At 36.7% G+C, this 19,498-nt stretch overlaps 1 protein-coding gene across 8 annotated transcripts in view; it reads left to right on the top strand.

Annotated features, from left to right (window-relative positions):
• The window catches only part of CCDC15 (coiled-coil domain containing 15), a 52,287-nt gene that overhangs the window by 7,980 nt on the left and 24,809 nt on the right, over positions 1-19,498 (top strand). For 4 of the 8 annotated variants that reach the window (XM_068556442.1, XM_068556447.1, XM_068556441.1 and 1 more), the window contains exons 5-13: positions 4,266-4,379; positions 8,647-8,769; positions 9,027-9,635; positions 10,216-10,338; positions 10,578-10,700; positions 12,566-12,708; positions 12,954-13,071; positions 13,551-13,673; positions 18,979-19,071. In XM_068556442.1, coding sequence (XP_068412543.1) covers positions 4,266-4,379; positions 8,647-8,769; positions 9,027-9,635; positions 10,216-10,338; positions 10,578-10,700; positions 12,566-12,708; positions 12,954-13,071; positions 13,551-13,673; positions 18,979-19,071 — 1,569 coding nt within the window. Of the gene's footprint in view, positions 1-4,265; positions 4,380-8,646; positions 8,770-9,026; positions 9,636-10,215; positions 10,339-10,577; positions 10,701-12,565; positions 12,709-12,948; positions 13,072-13,550; positions 13,674-18,978; positions 19,072-19,498 lie in introns of all 8 variants that reach the window. The other 4 variants (XM_068556443.1, XM_068556445.1, XM_068556446.1 and 1 more) reach the window with 4 other exon arrangements.

Here is a 19,498-nt window from a genome sequence, read left to right as displayed (position 1 = left end):
TCCACAGATATTTGAATATACTGTGTTTGTTAAACATTGTAGGGATACTAATATGTGAAATAGGACCTTTCATGGGTTTATATTTCCAAGTAGAGATACAAAGCTGGTAGACCCCCAATCTATTAGATAATAATATGGAGATATTTGCTGCATTGTTGATAAATTTGTGCAGTGCAAATTCAAAAAATTTTTAATTCCAAGGAAATAGTTTGGGAAGAATTCCTGGAAGAGGTGGATTTGAGCTGTGTATTTTGAATTGGTAAACTGAATTTAATTGGTAAATTCAAAAGAATTTTGAGATAGGAGGAATAGTAAAAAGTCTAGAATATGTAATGAGCTTAGTATTGGGTTGGCCAGAAAGTTCGTTCAGGTTTTTCTGTAACAGCTTACAAAAACCCGAACAAACTTTCTGGCCCACCCAATATATTTGCTAATAAGTGATGGAACCTTTCTAATTGATAGTGTGCAGGGTAAAGCAACAGAAAATGAGGTTAGACGGGTAGGAAAAAATCAGGTTATGAAAAGCCTTAAATGTTCCCCAAATCTAAAAAGTTTTTATACCGTTTTTTTCTTTTCTTTTTTTTTTTGGCTGTGCCTTGTGGCATGTGGGATCTTAGTTCCCCAACCAGGGATCGAACACGTGCCCCCAGCCGTACAAGCGCGGAGTCCTAACCACTGGACCGCCAGGGAATTCCCAACCCTGTTTTCTTCTTAAAAGAAGATGCACTACTGAGGAATGTTCAGTGACTTAAACTACTTTAAGCCTGTAAACTTTTGCCCATACAACACCATGACAATAGATGCTCAATTTTTTTTAATCTTACTGTTTTTGTTGCAGTTTCTATCCACTAGATGTCGCTAAGAACTAGACAATGAGACAGAGTTCAAGCACTAACTCCTTTGGGACAGTTTCAGGCAAACGGAGAGTTGGTCATCCTGTCTCTACATGTGTTCTCTCTTCTTTACTTATTTTTCTACTACTAACTGGTATTTTCATCACCACAGCTCCAAAACTTTGGCATACCTGAGGCTCCTTTAGCCTCTTCTCTCCATCTTAGGATCTTTTAGGTCCAGCTTCTGTCTCTGACTTTTTCTCTGAACACTTCCTTGTTCATTATGTAAGGTAAGGAATCTTTATTGGCCCATCCTGCCTTTTTGCATTAGGTCTAGGTTACTGGCCAACCTCTAGTTTGGTATGCCTACTTAAAGGTAAATTGATGCACTACATTGGGGTTCATAGTCTATGCGAAGGGCCTCGTGAATTTTTAGGTGTATGGTATTTTTGTGGCTGTAGAAAAGACTAACACACTGAAAAATCAATATGTTATCTTTTGCAAATAAACTATATTGTACTTGGATAGAATTCAACTTTGGGTAGATTTTTATGGCATTAACATACATTTAAATACATTGGTATTAGGCCTCCATGGCAGTGCAATAGGTGAAATTCTATAAATGTTAGATCTCATCTATAGTCTTTTCCCATGACCTACATGTTATTACTACATTGTTTCATTTATATAGGTCCATATAAATTCCTAATTGTCTGAATAAATTAAAAAGAACTGAAGAAAATACGAACAATGAGTGGGGAACAATGTCACAGTAGATATCTATATTTGTCAAATTTCATCCTACATATTTGTTTGAAGTTTTACATTTTAATATATGATCAGTGTTTGCTTTAGATTTTAAGATTTAAGTCTCAAAATTTGTTTATTTAAATCTCAAAATTTGTTTATATAGTACATTTTATTGGTCAGAACTACCTTTGCTTATTGATAGCTGGGTTTTCTATGTAATTATATAATAATTTATTTCCATCAGGGAATTTTTAAGTCTTGGTTAGCGATTCAGTGCCAGTCTTTGTTGATAACAACAGCTACAAAGGAATGAAAATTGTGTCTAAGCTTCTAGGACAGAAAAGACTTTTGGGGGAGTTCCCTGGCAGTCCAGTGGTTAGGACTTGGTGCTTTCACTGCTGTGGCCCTGGGTTCAATCCCTGGTCGGGGAACTATCCCGCAAGCCGCGTGGCGCGGCCCCCCAAAAAGAAAAAGAACAGACAAGACTTTTGGTCAAATTTTATGTTTTGAGTAGTTACAAACACAACACATATATGTGTTTAAACTCACATATGTAAATATATATGTATATATATATACACATACAAATGCATATATATACACACACATACTCACCAATATATGTAGTGATCACCATTATCTTACAATAAGAGGAACGTACTTCTCTGCCTGTTCATTTTATGTAATTTGATTTTTACCATCCCCTTGTCTTCTGTGTTTTGTTTAGTGCTTAATAACATTAACTTTGGTCTTTGTATTAGTTTCCTGTGGCTGCTGTAACGAATTACCCCAAACTTAGTGGCTTAAAATGACAGAAACTTATTCTCTCACAGTTGTGGAGGCCAGAAGTCCAAAATCAGTTTCACTAAGTCAAAATCCAGGTGTCCGCAGATTCTAGGGAGAATTTGTTCCTTGACTCTTGAAGCTTTTGGTGTCTGCTGGCATTCCTTTGCTTGTGACCACATCAGACCCATCTCTGCCTCCATCTTCACATCACTTCTTCCGTATGTCTGATCTTCCTCTACCTCTCTTATAAAAACACTTGTGATGGCATTTAGTGCCTGTCTGGATAATCCAGGATTATCTCCTCATCTCAAGATCCTTAATCACACGTGCAAAGGCCCTTTCTCCTTATAAAGTAACATTTCAGGGATAAAGCCCTGATATCTTTGGGTGGCCATTATTCAGCCTACTACAGTCCTCATAGCAGGTCATTGACAGGATCTTTTGGTTGATTTGATGAAGGGTTTTGGTAAAGACAGAAAAACTGAACGTAATGTTTAGTCCAACTGCCGGACCAGTTGAAATACCCTGCTTAAGGGACTAAAATCAATCTGCGACTAATAGAGGTTTGGACTTGATGGAAAATGCAGATTATGTACTCTTATTTTAAATCTGTTATAGCAAGTATTTTGCATCCTTGGTCACTTTGTGCAGGGCAATAATGTCTACCACACTTGGCAAGGAGTAAAAGTAAGCATGTTCATGGCTCTGTATTTTTTCATAACTTCAACTGCAGATATACTATCTCTTTTTGCGTTGTGATTAACTCTATCTTGACCCCTTTAGCCCTCTGCACTAACCAAATTTAGAAGTCCTCCTCTTAGTAGAATAAAGAGTAATGTTTCAAGCTGATTTCTCTGGCTAGAGGTATAGACCTTCTAGAAACGAGGACAAAACAGAGGTGATAATGCTGTAAGGAAACCGGGCTGTTAGCAAGAGAGTGTTTTTATCTCTAGGTCACTATTAGTAAATATCATAAAGTATTTGTTATTTATATCTGTAAATCATAGTCATTATTTCCCTTTAAGGGAGAAATGATGTCATTAAACTTTCACTGGCTGGGTTAGAACTGGTCCTGGCTTCGCCATAATTTCACTGAGTAGTATAGGGAATGTGCTTTTCTGTATTTTCCTTAAAGGAACATTCTGTGCAGATATGTGAAATGCAAATTAGGCTGTGTGCTTCTCTGAAAAAGAAATCAAAATAGATACTTACTGAAATTGCTAGGTAGAGATAAGGAATGAACACAAAATTAACATATTTAATATTAATATTTATTATCAATTGTTACCTAGAGTACCTGAGGCAAATTGGTTCTGTTGACAGGTTTGAATTTATACTCTAAATTAACTTAGGAAGCCTTCCTGGAAGAAGAGACATTTGAGAAAAGACTAAATAACTATAGTTTTCAAATGTTATGGGTGAAGAAGAGACTCATGTAAATAGGAGAAAAGGATTTTAGGGGGACTAGGAATAGAGTCTTCTTACAAGGAGTGATAAAAGTGATCAGGCACGCAAGGACCAGTTGAAGAAATAACTCTTTATTAAGAAGATGGATAGAAGGTAAGGAATGTATCTGCTCAATAATTTCCAATTTCAGACTTTTAGGTTCTAATATTTTTGTGTACATACTTAATATAAAGCATACATTATTAAAAAATGATTTGAGTAACAGCACTTAAATCAAGTTATGAAACACAGTCTCTTAAGATAATGAAAATAATGTTGTAAATACACTTATCAGCAGATCAGAAAATCTCCTTTCCAAGTAATCCTCTTGTCTTAGGTCTGGTATTTTTTTTAATAATAGGGGCCTGTTTTCCTGTTGGAACACTTAGTGAATTTGGTATTAAGACTTCAGCCTGTTTTTGTTTTCTTTTTTTCCCCTTTCTTTGGCAGCTTAGTCAAACCATGAAAGAAGCACGTCAACGGCTGGCATCATTTAAAACTGTGAATAAAAAAAATGCATCGGTGTTTCCAGATGATCGAAAGAAAAACTTTCCCACCCAAGAGGTAAATTAAATTCTAATGAGCTGGTTCGAAAAATACAGATAAAAAATAAGATAAAGATTAATTTACATCTCTACATTATTCAGACCTGAAAAATAATTGGAAATAACCTTAATTATCCAATAGTAGGGAGCGGTTTAGAAGTTATGATATATTCGTTTATAGCTATTATCAAAAATATCATGCTTTCAAAGGATATCTGAAGACTAGGGAAAGTGTCTGTGATATAAAGTTAAGTGGAAAAAGTAGGATATAAAATTAGATACAATATAAGGTCAATTAAAAAAATTCATTCCATAAATACTTATGGAATGTCTACCATTGCCAGGCATTGTTCTAGAAGCAGGACTTAACAGTGGTGAAAAGGTAGACAAGGAGCTCCTGTGTTAGTAGGGAAGCATATAATAAATAAGCAAATAAATACAAAATATAATTTCAAATGATAAGTGCTATGAAAAAAATAAAGCAAAATATCGAGATGGGGAGAGAATGCTGTGAGCACAGACAAAGGCCTGGAAAGAAATGGACCAAGAGGTTAATACTGATTATTTCTGGATAGTGTTATTACAGGTGATTTTTATTTTTTTCTCTTGGTTTTCTTTACTGTAGAAATTTTCCATAATGTATATATTTTATTTTTTAATCAGGAAAAAGTCAATACCATTATTTTTTAAAAAGAAAGAAATTCTTTTGATTCAAAATATAGAATAAGTTTAGAGTGAATAATTGGAACCTAAATATGGAGTTAGACTTAGAAGAATATTTAAAGCTATGCTTGTAAAATTACATTGTTTTGGTGCCTCCTTATTTCCATGTTCACAAATTTGGATGTTAAACCCATGTATTTTCCTGTGTTTACTTAATTTTAGCATTAATTTCAAGTTTTGATAGGCAGCATCAGTAAAATGGATCACTAATTAGTCTTTTTTTACTCTTTTTTTTTGGTACCATTGTGAACTCTGTCTCTTGCTTAGTTCTTTCTCAGTTTTGCTTCCTAATTGGTAATTTTTTACATTTTCCTAGGTTACATATATGTTTATATTTTATTTTGGTATTTTTTCCTTAAGTATCTCTGTGCAACCATCAAAGACATTTGTCTCTTATATGTTTGCAGTTGGTAGAATACTAAGCTCTAATACCTTCCTCTTCAGCGATAATTAAGAAACTTACAGTTAAATATAAAAAACAAGTGGGCATGGGTGTGCCTACATATGGCATTCCATCTTAGATGCATTAAGTATGGTTAACTTTTTCTAGGACTGCCTTGTTGTGACTTAAGACTCTTTTGAAACTAAATTCTTGACTTAGTTGCTTGACAATTTTCATGCCTCTACCACGGATTTGGCAGTACTATAGTTTGGTCCATAAGACTGACTTCCCGGTACTGCTCAAAGGAGATGATTGGACACGTTTTATTTAAACCAGAAAAGAAAAACAAGGGTTATCAGAGCCTAGAGACTGATACTTCACATTGTGTGGAGTATGTTCAAATCTTTCAACTGATGTTTTTCCCAGAAAGAGTACTGTTCCTAGGCCTGACTGAAATAATTCTCCAGTAGAAGGGAGGAGGATTAAGTCTGAGATAACATCCTTGTGTAAACCAGTTTGATACGTCAAAGGTGCCATTTAAGTGTAATTCATTATGATGTTGATGGTGAATTCAGCCTAGCTGCTTGCTTCCAAAGAATGCACGTGTGTTTTTCAGGTAAAACGTCACAAACAAATCTACTCCATATAATTGAGAATGATCTAAGAAATTAGTGAAATTTTTCTTATCAAGTACGTAGTCTTTCCCTCAAACCTGAGCAGTTTTCTACCCATTCAGTTGTGTGAAGGAGGAAGCTGCCAGTCAGAAAGGAGAACAATCTATAACCCAGCTGAACTCTGGTTTCGTTTTCTTGTTTCGACTGACATTAGAATCTCTCTGGTTGTTATTGTTGTTCCCGATTTAGAGATAAACATAGAAGAGATATATTTGCCTTGCCCACTGTTAGATCACCAAGGCAAAATTGTAAGCCTTCTGAAATTGTTACTGGCTAGGATAGGGGCAAATTATCATTTCTAAAGTTAAAATATTCTCCTACCAGGATCAGCTCCGTGCTTTGTGATCACCTAGAAGGGTGGGATAGGGAGGGTGGGAGGGAGATGCTAGAGGGAGTGGATACGGGGATATATGTATATGTATAGCTGATTCACTTTGTTATACAGCAGAAACTAACACAACGATGTAAAGCAATTATACTCCAATAAAGATGTTAAAAAAAAAAATTCTCCTACCAGGAATTTCACTTCCATGTGTTTGATATGTAAGTGACTTGTTTGTATACTTGAAATAGAACTCACTATTCTGTATTAGACTACCATAACCTGCTAGGATTGCTCCAGACCTTTCACAAAAACTCAGCTTAGTGTCATGAGCATATTACTTTCTCTAGACCATTTATATTTGTATTAATTTTTCTTTTTTTCCAGAAAGCACTTTGTAGAAAACCATCATTCACTAGGATAAATGTAGGAATAAGAGGAGAAATGCCCTTTGAGGTCCATCAAGGTCTTTTAACTCTTGTAGATTACCAGAAATTTATGGAAGATCGGGTAGGGAAATGTAAAGAGTAGAGGAAAAAAGATGCCTTGTTAGAACTATCCACAGCTAACTAAGGATGGGTTTAAGTATTAAGATTATAATGCCCAATAGTTGTTTTTTTCTAACAGTTTTATTAAGCTATAATTCACATACCACACAATTCACCCACTTAAAGTGTACAGTTCAGAGGCTTTTGGTATATTCACAGGGTTGTGCAACTGTCACCACAATCTAATTTAGAAGATTTTCTTCACCCCTGAAAGAAACCTGTACCTGTTAACTGTCACTCCCCAGTCCCTCCCTGTCCCTACCCCCAGTACTAAGCAACCACTAAACTACTTTCTGTCTCTGTAGATTTGCTTATTCTGGGCATTTCATATAAATGGAATAATATAATATGGGGTCTTTTGTGACTGGCTTCTTTCACTTTGCATAATGTATTCAAAGTTCATCCACATTGTAGCCTGTATAAGTACATCAGTATGTCACACTTGGTATATCTGTTCATCAGTTGATAGACATTTGTGTTGTTTCCATTTCTTAGCTTTTATGAATAATTGTGCTATAAGCAGTTTTTACATGTTTTTGTATGGACATTCATTTCTCTGGTTGTGGAATTTCTGGGTCATGTTAACTCTATGTTTAATATTTTGAGGAACTGCCAAGGTGTTTTTTTTTTTTAATTTTTAAATGATTAATTAATTAATTTTAAAATTTATTTTTGGCTGTGTTGGATCTTCATCGCTGTGCATGGGCTTTTCTCTAGTTGCAGCGAGCGGGGGCTACTCTTTGTTGCGGTGTGCAGGCTTCTCATTGCGGTGGCTTCTCTTGTTGCGGAGCACGGGCTCTAGGCACGCGGGCTTCAGTAGTTGTGGCTCGCGGGCTCTAGAGCACAGGCTCAATAGTTGTGGTGCATGGGCTTAGTTGCTCCACGGCATGTGGGATCTTCCCAGACCAGGGATCGAACCTCTGTCCCCTGCACTGGCAGGCAGGTTCTTATCCGCTGCGCCACCAGGGAAGCCCCTGCCAAGGTGTTTTCCATCAGCAATGTATGAGGGTTCCAATTTCTCCACATCGTCTTCAAAACTTGTTATTGCCCATCTTTTTTATAGCCACCTTAGTGGGTGTGAAGTGGTATCTCTCCATACTTTTGATTTGTATTTTCCTGATGACTAATCATCTTGAATATCTTTTCATGTGCTTATTGCCCATTTATATATCTCTCGTGGAGAAAATCTGTATTCAAATGTAGTGCCATTTTTAAATTGAGTTGTCTTTTATTATCAAGTTATAAGAATTCTTTATATATTCTGAATACAAGTCCCTTATCAGATACTTGATTGCAAGTATTTTCTCCCATTCTCTGGGTTGTCATTTCACTTTCTTAATGCTATCATTTGCAGCACAAAAGTTTTAGTTTTGGTATAGTCTAACTTATCTGTTTTTCTTTTGCTGCTTGTGCCTTCGGTGCAGTATCTTTTAAGCCATTGCTTAATCTGTCTTCTAAGAATTTTATAATTTTATCTCTCATATTTAGGTCTATAATCCATTTTGAGTTAATTTTTGTATATGGTGTGAGGAAGAGTTCTAACTTAATTCTTTTGCATGCATTCTTGTTTCTACCTGTAACAGATACATTTGGTTGTTTTTTTTTTTCTTTTCCATTTTTGTTTGTGCGTTCTTTAGGAACCTGACACTGAGGAATCTTCACCTATTATGATAGAGAAGAAAGGGAAAAAGAATTTGTCTTGGGGGGACCAGCAGGATCTCCTTTTTGAAGACAAGGATATACCTTTCAGCATAGTTCAGGTAAAGCAGAGTGAAAGGAGATAGTACAATAGAAATTAAAGTAATTATGATTTGGACTAGAGATGCCAGTATTCTTGTACTGGTTTGGGACTGTAGATTTAGGTTCTATTGAGTTGAGCAAAGACCGTAATTTTGCATTTTATTTTAGTAATTTGTTTGACTACCGTATCCTTTTAAGATTATTTTAGGAATCTCGCAGAAAACCCAGTGTTGCTGCTGCTTGGCATTCTATATTTGATGTTTATGTTCACTTTTAGAAAGTACAATTCAAAAATCCATTATTTGCTGTGATGGAAGAGGAAGAGGTAAAGCAGTTACATCAGGATGTTCTGCCAGAAGCCCAGGATTATCTTCCAGAAGCCCAAGGTGACCTGCTGCAAACCCAGGGTGATTTGACAGGTGTCTGCAGTGTGGAGCTGGAAGCCCAGAGCGTTGAGCTGAGGCTCAGTGCCCAGGATATCGAGCTGGAAGGCCAAGCTGTTGAGCCCAAAGCCCAGGCTGTTAAGACCAAAACTCAGAGTGTTATGCTGAAAGATCAGAATGTTGAACTAGAAGATGGGGATATTGTTTTGGAAGGCCAAGCTGTTGAGCCCAAAGCCCAGGCTGTTAAGACCAAAACTCAGAGTGTTATGCTGAAAGATCAGAATGTTGAACTAGAAGATGGGAATATTGTTTTGGAAGTCCAAGATTTTCTACTCCAAAACCAGGCTTTTCTACCCACAGACCAGCATATTCTTCCCAAAGACCAGAATGTTCTACCCAAATGTCAGGACCAGGATTTTCTACCCACAGACCAGCATGTTCTTCCCAAAGACAAGAATGTTCAACCCAAATGCCAGGACCAGGATTTTCTACCCAGAGATCAGGTAAAATAGAGTGGAAAGGAGATATAACAAAAAGAAATAAGCTCTTTAAGGCTTGTAGTGGGATTTGCAAGGACTATATTGCAGCTGATTTGGAGAGCCATAGTTGGAACAAAATAGTTTACTGATTGATTTATCAAATAAATGTCCAGGGTTCTTATTAAGTGTTAAAATATTATCAGCAGCATATTACTCCTGTCTGGACAATTTGCTTTTTAAAAAATTTTCTTCATTAGGGAAAGTATTTCTTGCAGCCGTCATTTGTTTTGAGAGCTGAAAGATGGGAAAAAAGAGTGGCCCACAAGTGTCCAACAGTATTTTTTACCCAGGTTCCAAGGTCAGCCCTCCACCAGGGATCAGTTAGACCAAGAGGAAGAAGAAAGGGATCAACAGGAAGTAAATTACTTAGGGTTGTGGCTGGGTTTATGGGGAATAGAGTATAATGTGTTAATTTATTCTATAAGATGTTCAATTATATTCTGACCTCAGTTAACTCCTGAATTCTCAGTGCAACCTAAAGTATTATTGATTAACCTGTCTTTCTTAACTGAACAATTGCTATTTTATATTTGTTCTTTTTTAGAAAGCAAATTTGAAGCCGCCAGCATCAATTTTGATAGGTAGGAGTGGGGGAGAGGTGTTTCCTCTGGATGTCCATCAGGATCTTCTACACAGGCATCAAGATCAGGCCTTCATCAACAGCAAGGTAGAGCAGAAAAAGGAGAGAGACCATCAGGAACTGCATTGTTTGGGTTTAGTTTGGAACTTTCCAAGATTGTTCTTAGCTAGATTTCAAAAAGTATGGTTTTCTGTTGTATTCCATAATGTTTCACATTATCTGGAGTTGAAAAAATTACCGTAAGGCTCCCAATAAAGCCTAGAATATTATTGCTATCATGTTACTCCCACTGAACAATTTACACTTTATGTTTTTTTCTTTTTTAGAAGGTACGCTTCAAGGAGTCATATTGTGATATGACAAATGAGAAAGGGAGAGAAGACTTTCCTCTGGCAGGTTATCAGTATCTGCCTCCTAAACTTCAGGACCAGGCCTTCATCAGAGATCAGGTAGAGCACAATCAGAAAGAGATAGATAGGAAATAAAGTAACTTGATTTTATATATTTTCAACAACTGGTAATGTCAAATATAGAATCAGGTCCTTGTTCAGTGAACTGTATCAGTCAAATCAGTTCTGTCATTTAGAAGGATGATAAATCACATTCATATTCTTATTGTGGAATCAGACTATTTTAATTTACTAAGATTATGCTATAACTTTTGCTGAAGCCCACTTTATTACCACAAGCATACTGCCCTTACGTGAATATTATAGGAAGAATTAGCAGATCCTAAATTACTTAAAATTTGGGGGGGGTGGTTTGTCAGACTATTCTGTACGTGTTTGGGGATTAAAAATTAAGATCTATAGAGTTGGGGTAAAAGTATAACATCCTCGTTCAAACCAAAATGTATCAGAATATCCTCATCTGGTACCATTTCCCTGGAGTTCTCACTGAAGCCTAGAGTATTAAGATTAGCCTGTTGCCCTGGTTAGACGACTTGTTTTCTGTTTTTGTTGTTTCTTTTGAACATGTTTCTGAAGCAACTGTCATCTTTTATGAGAGAAGAGAGAGTGAGAGATGAATTGACTCTGGGGTGTCATCAGTATGTTAAACCTAAAATGCAAGACCAAGCCTCCCCTAGAGAGCAGGTAGAGCAGAATACAGTGAGAGTGCTGTCTACTTTCTAAAAGAGTGACAGATGAAATTACTTAAGATTTGGGCTGGAGCTTGCCAAGCTAGCTAGTATGTAGACTACATAGAATTGAAGCTTCTAGAGTTAGGCTAAGAGTATGATGTCTTCATTTATTTCAGAGTGTGCCAGATCTAAAGAGTCCAGGTGAGAAAGCATACCTCTGTCATTTGGGTTAAATAAGAGATAGGTTTTATATAACATTGATTGGTTATCCGTAAATTGTTCTTCTTGAACTCAAGTCCTTCAGCAAATTTGGCTTTTGACATTTAGTCTTATACATACTGAAGGAATTCTACTCTTGGCCATCTGAAGCAGTACACCAAAGCCAGACATCCAATTTGCAAACCAATTATGATGAAGGAAAAAACAAGCTGTTTGCCACTCAAAACTTCCTAGACTTCACCACTTCTAGTGTTTCTGCATGGAGTTATTGGGGACATCGAGTAGGAGTACTTTGGGAAATGACACAAGCTTTTTTCCTGGCTTTACCTGAGAAAATGCTAGCAACATTATAAAAATATTGCCTTGTTGCCTTATCTTCTTCCAAATGTGTTGTTGAATAAAGAGTTGCCCCATGCAAAAAATGAAAAAGAAAAAAAATGCCAGAATAATCTGGGATTTGCTTTAAAATACTCCAGGAGAGAAAGTGGGAGAAGAGATGGATGAAAAAACATGATGCTGCTGGGAGGGACAAATTGGGAGATTGGGATTGACATATACACACTACTATATATAAAATAGATAACTAATAAGGACCTACTGTATAGCACAGGGAACTCTACTCAATATTCTGTAATGGCCTATATGGGAAAAGAATCTAAAAAAGAGTGGATGTATGTATAACTGACTCACTTTGCTGTGCACCTGAAACTAATACAACATTGTAAAATCAACCATACTCCAATAAAAATTAAAAGAAAAAACAAAAACAAAAAACATGATGTTGCTAATTGTCGGTGCTGGGTGATAGGTATCTGGGATTTATTATACTAATTTTTTTCCCACTTTTATGTATGTTTGGAAATTTTATATTAAACACACACATGCACACCTCTAATTGTTATATTACCCTCCCCTAGTATCATTATTTCGGGCTTGTCACTGAAGTGTACAGTATTGTCACTAACCTATAATTTTTGCTTAGACAATTAGTTCTGTGTTTTGTCATTCCTTTAGAACAAGTGTATCAAGCAGCCCTCATCTTTTGAGAAATGGGAGATTGAAAGAGGAGTTGCTTCTGGAGTGCCATCGGTATGTTTCACCTGGTATTCAAGACCTAGCCTCTCCCAGAGAATAAGTAAAGCAGAATATAGTGAGAAGTAAGTAACAGAGAGTAAATTCCTTAGGTTTTGGTTCAAGATTGACAGGGCAAAGTAGTAACTGCTTCAGGGGTTTAGTGTTAAGGTCAATAACAATGGGCAAAGATATAATGTCCTCCTGTTCCGTGACCATTCTGCCCTGTTGAAACTACTTCTGGCCTCTTCACTGAAGCTTTTACTATTGCCCTGGCATGATGCTACCGCTTGGACAATTGATGTTCAATGTTTGTTTTCTTTTAGCACAGGAACTATGGGCAGGCCTCACATAATATGACAGATGAGAGATGGAGAATGGAGTTATTTCTGGAGCATCATGAATATGTTTTACATGAAATCCAGGATCCAGGCTCCACCAGAGAGCAGGTAGAGCAGAGTATAGTAAAGTGTAAGCAGCAGAAAGTCAGTTAGTTAGAGTCTGATATAGACTTGCCAGAGCTATGCTACCAACAACAATGATGTTGATGATAGTGTTATCTCTTATTAATATTATCAATAATGTTATTAATATTATTAAGACTAACAGCTTAAATTCATTAAGCATTTCCCATAGCCAAAATGGTTCTAAAACTTTGTATCCATTGTCTCATTTAACTCTCACAATTACCCTGGGAGATGGATACTATTATTATCCTTGTTTTATGGCTAGAGAAACTTATTGCTTTGCAGATACAGTTAAGATCCATAGTAGTGGCAAGAAGTGTAATGTCTACTTTTATGCCGTAATGTATTAGACTATTCTGACCTATTTAGATTACAGCAGGGGTATCGCTGCAGCCTAAAGTATTTTTACTACCATTACGTCACTGCTCACACAATTTGGTGAATGCATTTGTATCTTTTAGAGCTTACGCTCCATACAGCAACCGTCTGTTGGAACAGCTGAAAGACAGCGAGCAGGTTTGCTTCCGGCCGGCCATCAACATCTTCCACCCAAGCACCAGAGAGAGGCTTCCAGCAGCAGACAGGTAAAGCAGACTGTAGAGTATGAGCCCTGGAGTTTAGATAGGGTTATGGGTCCTACTGAGCTGGGAGCAGTAAGGCTGAGCAAAAAGCAGATTCTGAGTTTATTTCATAGTGTGTAAAATCTAAGATTACTCGCCGAAGCCTAGGGTATTGTCAGGAGCGCTTGTTGCCTATTGGAAAATTGTATTTTTTACATGTATGTTCTTTTATTGAAGGTGTATTTCTGGTGGCCGTTGTCTTCTATGGTGTGAGAGGGAAAGAAATAAGTGGTTTCTGAGGGGGAGGGGTCAGGAGGATCTTTCACCAACAGCCAGGACTAGATCTCCATTAGTAACCTGGTAGAGCATAAGGTAGGATCACCAAGAAATAAACTATTCAGAATTTGGGCTGGAGCTTGTTAGGGTTATATTGCCTAAGTTTTGGTGTATTGATTTAAGATCTATAGTTTTTCAAGAAAATGTCACAGTACGCTGGCCTACTAAGATTTTTCTATGACTTAACTGAAGTCTAGTTTATTCCCACTAGAATTTTACCATTGTCTGGATAATTTCTGACTTGTGGTTTCACGTTATTTTAAAGACAGAGCCTTCAGGCAACCAGCGTTGTTAGAATATATGAAAGAGATAAAGAGAAATTTCCTCTTGGCTGTTTTAAGAGAGCAGAAAGAAAAGGAGGCATAAAGGCAGAATTATGGATTTGGGCTGAGGTTTTTAGGACTAAACTGCAGATCCTCTGTTATTTTTGGTTTGGGTCTCTAAGATTGGTCTAAGGGAAGGCTGTCATGTTTTCTTCTGGATCGCCATTTATATGTCCTGAACTATGCCAGGCCCTTTTCTACTTCAGCTGTTTTGCTTTTTTTCCCCCTCTGCTTGGATAGTCTTCTCTTTTTTCTTCACAAAGTTGGTCCCTTCTCATCCTTCATGTTTCAGCTTAAATGTCACCTTTTTAGAAAAGACTGCTCTGACCACCTTATCAAGATTAGGCCTCCCCTCTTCTGTTTTCCTCTGTCCCTGCATTCTGTTTGTTTCCTTCTCCATAAACAAGACAGTTCGTAATTATTTACTTATTTACATGGCTTCCACTAGTCTATAAGCTTTATGAGGAGAGGCACCACACTTGTTTTGTTTACTGGAGTGTGGACAGCCTTTAACATGGTGCCTGGTACCTGCTAGTTTCTTGCTAAATTTGTTTAGAAAGAATTAGTCAATCAAACACTTACTGAGCACCTGTTTGATGTTAGCCATTGTTTAGGTTCTAAATATCAAAGATATAACTATGAACAAGACATAGCACTCAAATTTCAGACAGTCTAAAGAAGAGAGACTGACAAATAAGCGATAATTTTGAAGCAACGTACTTAGTGGTAGAGGATGCATAGGGCATTAGCTGAGCACAGAAGAGGGGTACCTAATGCTGACTGTTTAGTTGAGGGTGCAGCTTTGGTAGTCGGAACCTCTTCTTCTTGTCCTTCTGCCATACCAGCCCTGAAAATCCTCAACCCTGGATCAGTCCTTTCACATTTTAGGCTCCCAAATAATCCAGCCTTATTGGAAAAAAGCTCTTTAATAGTGTAGATTTATACACATTCATCCTTACGGTTTATAGTCACAGCTGGGTCCCCAGTGCTGCCTAGCTTTTTCCTTACTTGCCACTTGTCTGCTCCCTCACCTATGGCCCACACTGATAATTCTAACCCTTAAATACTCCTTAAAGTTCCTACTGCACCCCCATACTCTCAGACTTTCGTTAAAAAAAAAAAATAGAAGCCATCATGCAATCACTCCCTTGACCATTTACTTTTTTGCCACTCTTACCTGTTCCTACTAATCTCAGAGGAAGAATTGTCTTTCTTCGGATCCATATTCTGGATTATCTTGCCATCTTTTCTTCTGGGTCCAATTTTGAATATTATATTGTGAGACAGGTTTCTATTAAAATCCTCTGAATAATGTTGCATATTTTTTTTTGTTTGTTTTGGCAAGCAGTCAACCTGGTTAAATTCAGATTATACGTTCTTCCTCATCTTCTGTGAACAGTGGCTCCAATGTTAGTTCAGTTCTCAAAGCCTTCATTATACTTCTTTAAGTCCATCCCATGCATGCACAGCTCAGGGGTGATTCTGGGATGTGTGCCAGTTCATACACAGAATTAAGGAATCCACTTTTCTAACTCATGCATCTTTTTTTTTTAATTAATTTTTATTGGAGTATAGTTGATTTATAATGTTGTGTTAGTTTCTGCTGTACAGCAAAGTGAATCAGTTATATGTATACACATATCCACTCTTTTTATAGATTCTGTTCCCATATAGGTCATTACAGAGTATTGAGTGGAGTTCTGAACTCCCTCCTCTTGAGGATACCCACCCCATATACTCTCCAGATACCAGGGGCCACATTTCCTGGAATTTTTAGTTACAATCAGTGAGAGAGAGAGGCTCAGAGTGGGCTTACTCCTTGGCCAGTGCTGGAAGTCCAGTTTTTCTTACTTTTTTGAAAGCAGAAAATTTCATTTTTATTATAGCGAAAGTAAATACAAATAAACAAAAAGAAAAAACCCCCAAAATTCCACAGATAACCACCATTAGCCTTTTGCTATGTATTGTTTTCAGATTTCCTCTATAACAAATAAATAACTTTAAAAATAACAGCCTTATTGAAATATACAATCAGTTCTCTTTATTCATAGTAGTTATGTTCTATAAAGTTGCCGTAAACACTGAATTTTAGTGAATACTGAACCATTCATTGCTCAACTGTTTTGTGTGAATTTCTGTTTAAAGACACCTTTTTAATGTGTGTTGTTGATTCATTAACATTGTACTCAGGGCCAGTGTCACTATAGCTCGTGCCTGAACGAAGCTTATCTAATACATGTAAATATTTTCTCCATAAGGCACATCACAGCCTTCTTATGCTTAAGAACACTAGGTAGTGCTTCAGCACTGTGCTTGAGGGATGTTTTAAACAGCAAAATCAACAAAAAAAGCACAAAAATACAAAAACCTTTGCACCAAATGTACCTTGAAAGGGATACTTGTTTACAGCATGAAGGCCCAAACAAAGGTAGAGCATCACCGTGTTCGACCTCAGCTGGCAATGTGCACAACTGACGATTCAGATTTTTCACAGCTCTGTGGCTGCACTATTTTTCATTCTCACTGGCAGTATTATGAGGGTTCCAATTTCTCTGCATCCTCACCAACATTTGTCATTGTCTGCCTTTTTAATTATAGTTCTCTTAATGGGTGTGAAGTCGTATCTCATTGTGGTTTTGGTTTACATTTACTTGATGATTAATGATGAGCATCTCTTCACGTGCTTATTGGCCATATGTATATCTTCTTTGGAAAATTATTAAATCCTCTGCGCAATTTGTAATTGGATTATTTGTCTTCTAATTATTGAGTTATGTGAGTTCTTAACATATTCTACATACAGGACCCTTATTCGTTTTGTGATTTGCAGATGTTTTCTCTTTTCACTTTCTTGGTGGTTTCCTTTCCTTTGCAGCACAGAAATTTTTAATTTTGAAGAAGTCCAGGTTACTTACTTTTTTGTGGCTTGTGCTTTTGGTGTCATTTCTAAGAAACCATTGCCTGATCCAATGTCATGAAGATTTACTCCTGTGTGTTTCTCTAAGAATTTTATATCTCTTGCATTCTGCAAGGTCTTCAATCCCCTTTGCATTAATTTTCTTATATGGTGTTCAGTAGAGGTCCAACTTCATTCTTTTTTGCACTTGGATATCCAGTTGACCCAACATCATTTGTTGAAAAGACTCTTTTTACCCATTGAATTCGCTTGTCACTCTTGTCAAAAATTAGTTGATTGTAAATTTAAGAGTTTATTTCTGAACTATAAGTTCTATTCCATTGATCTATAAGTCTGTCCTTATGCTAGTACCACACTGTGTTGATCAGTGTAGCTTTGCAGTAAGTTTTGAAATTGGGGAGAGTGAGTTCGCCAACTTTGTTCTTCTGTTTCAAGGTCATCTCAGTTATTCCAGGTCCCTTGCATTTTCGTATGAATTTAAGGATAACCTTGTCAACTTCTACAAAGAAGTCAGCTGAAATTTTGATGTAGATTGCATTAAATCTGTTGATCAATTTGCCATCTTAACAATATTAAGCCTTCTGATTCATTTAGATCTTCTATTTCTTTCAACAATGTTTTGTAGGTTTCAGTGTATACAATTTACACTTCCTTTATTAAATTTATTCCTAAGTATTTTTTGATGGTATTTTATATGGATTTTCCCCTTAATTTCATTTTCAGATTGTTCATGGCAAGTACATAAAAATACAATAGATTTTTGCATACTGATCTTGTATCTTGCAACTTTGCTGAAAGATAAATAACTTTTAAGCTAAAAAGATAAAAGTAATTTTAAACTTTTATTTCTAAAAGTTAGAGATCATAATTTGAACCATATTATGTCCAAGTAAGTGTACTAAGTTATGTCAACAGGCTTTTCTAATAATTAGGGGGGAAATAAGCCCCAGTTTCTTCCCTGCCATGTCAGTTGATGGCTATAATATTTTCAAGCTTTTATTCTCTAAACTCACACCTTGCAAGAATATGTATAAATTGAAAATGATTATAGATTTGAGATGTTAAGGGATCTAGTTTTATATCCTGGATTCAGTCCCAAGCACACACTCATGATAGAGTGATTTCAAGTGATCAGTTTAGAAGTACTTTCATTCTGAACATTTTGATCTGTCATTAGTTCATCCTCTTTTTTTTTTTTTTGGCTGCATTGGGTCTTCGTTGCTGTGTGCTGGCTTTCTCTAGTTGTGGCAAGCGGGAGCTACTCTTCGTTGCGGTGTGCAGGCTTCTCATTGCGGAGGCTTCTCTTGTTGAGGAGCATGGGCTCTAGGCGTGGGCTTCAGTAGTTGTGGTGTGTAGGCTCAGTAGTTGTGGCTTGCGGGCTCTAGAGCACAGGCTCAGTAGTTGTGGCACACGGGCTTAGTTGCTCCATGGCATGTGGGATCTTCCCGGACCAGGTCTCGAACCCGTGTCCCCTGCATTGGCAGGCGGATTCTTAACCACTGCACCACCAGGGAAGTCCCCATCCATGTTTTTGACCTGGATATTTTCTTTTCTTTATTGTTTTTGTTTGATTAATTTCTTTCTTTTATTCTTTCTTAAAATTTTATTCTTTTATATTTGTTTTTGTAAATTTTTTTATCCAGTTGAGCTCAAGATTGCAGGAGAAAGGAATCAATAGATGAAATTATCAAAAGCATACATAGGGTTAACTTTTGGCAATTTTGTCTCTTTGTGTGACTGGACTTTCTAACAGGTTGGTGGTGAATATCAATCAGGATTGAACACTGAATTCCAAACTCCACTGGCACTTCAGTCAGGAGTAAGTCAAGAGGAAGACAAGAAAGAGGTATGTAGTGATAATGGCTTTTGGACATCAGTGTTTCTACTTTAATAGTATATGTGAGATTGGAAACAATTTGTTGTGTCCTAACACATTAAGAGCTAGTACTACAAATTCCATAGATAAAGGCACAAAAGTTACTTGACTCATTTTAATATGTTGAACTTCTCTTCTAAGCTTCTAGGATTTAGGGTACCTTGATGTGAAATCAGAGAGGTGATCCTAGTGAGTTTCTTCAGTTAGTGTATATTTGCCATAATAGCTAATTTAAGGAAGAGTTTTAATTTGTGACTTCCTTTTTTTCCTTTTCAATCTAAAGTTAGTTTAAATGAACAGTTTTTAACACTGGCCATGCACCAGAATCAGACATGGAGCTTTTTTCCAAATACAAATGCCAGGACCCAAAGCAGATATACTGAATCAGTATCTTAGG

This window comes from Eschrichtius robustus, chromosome 11, assembly GCF_028021215.1.
Source record: "Eschrichtius robustus isolate mEscRob2 chromosome 11, mEscRob2.pri, whole genome shotgun sequence".
Classification (NCBI taxonomy): Eukaryota; Metazoa; Chordata; class Mammalia; order Artiodactyla; family Eschrichtiidae; genus Eschrichtius; species Eschrichtius robustus.
The sequence above is the reverse complement of the archived record's forward strand: the minus strand, read 5'-3'. Positions and strand labels throughout refer to the sequence as shown.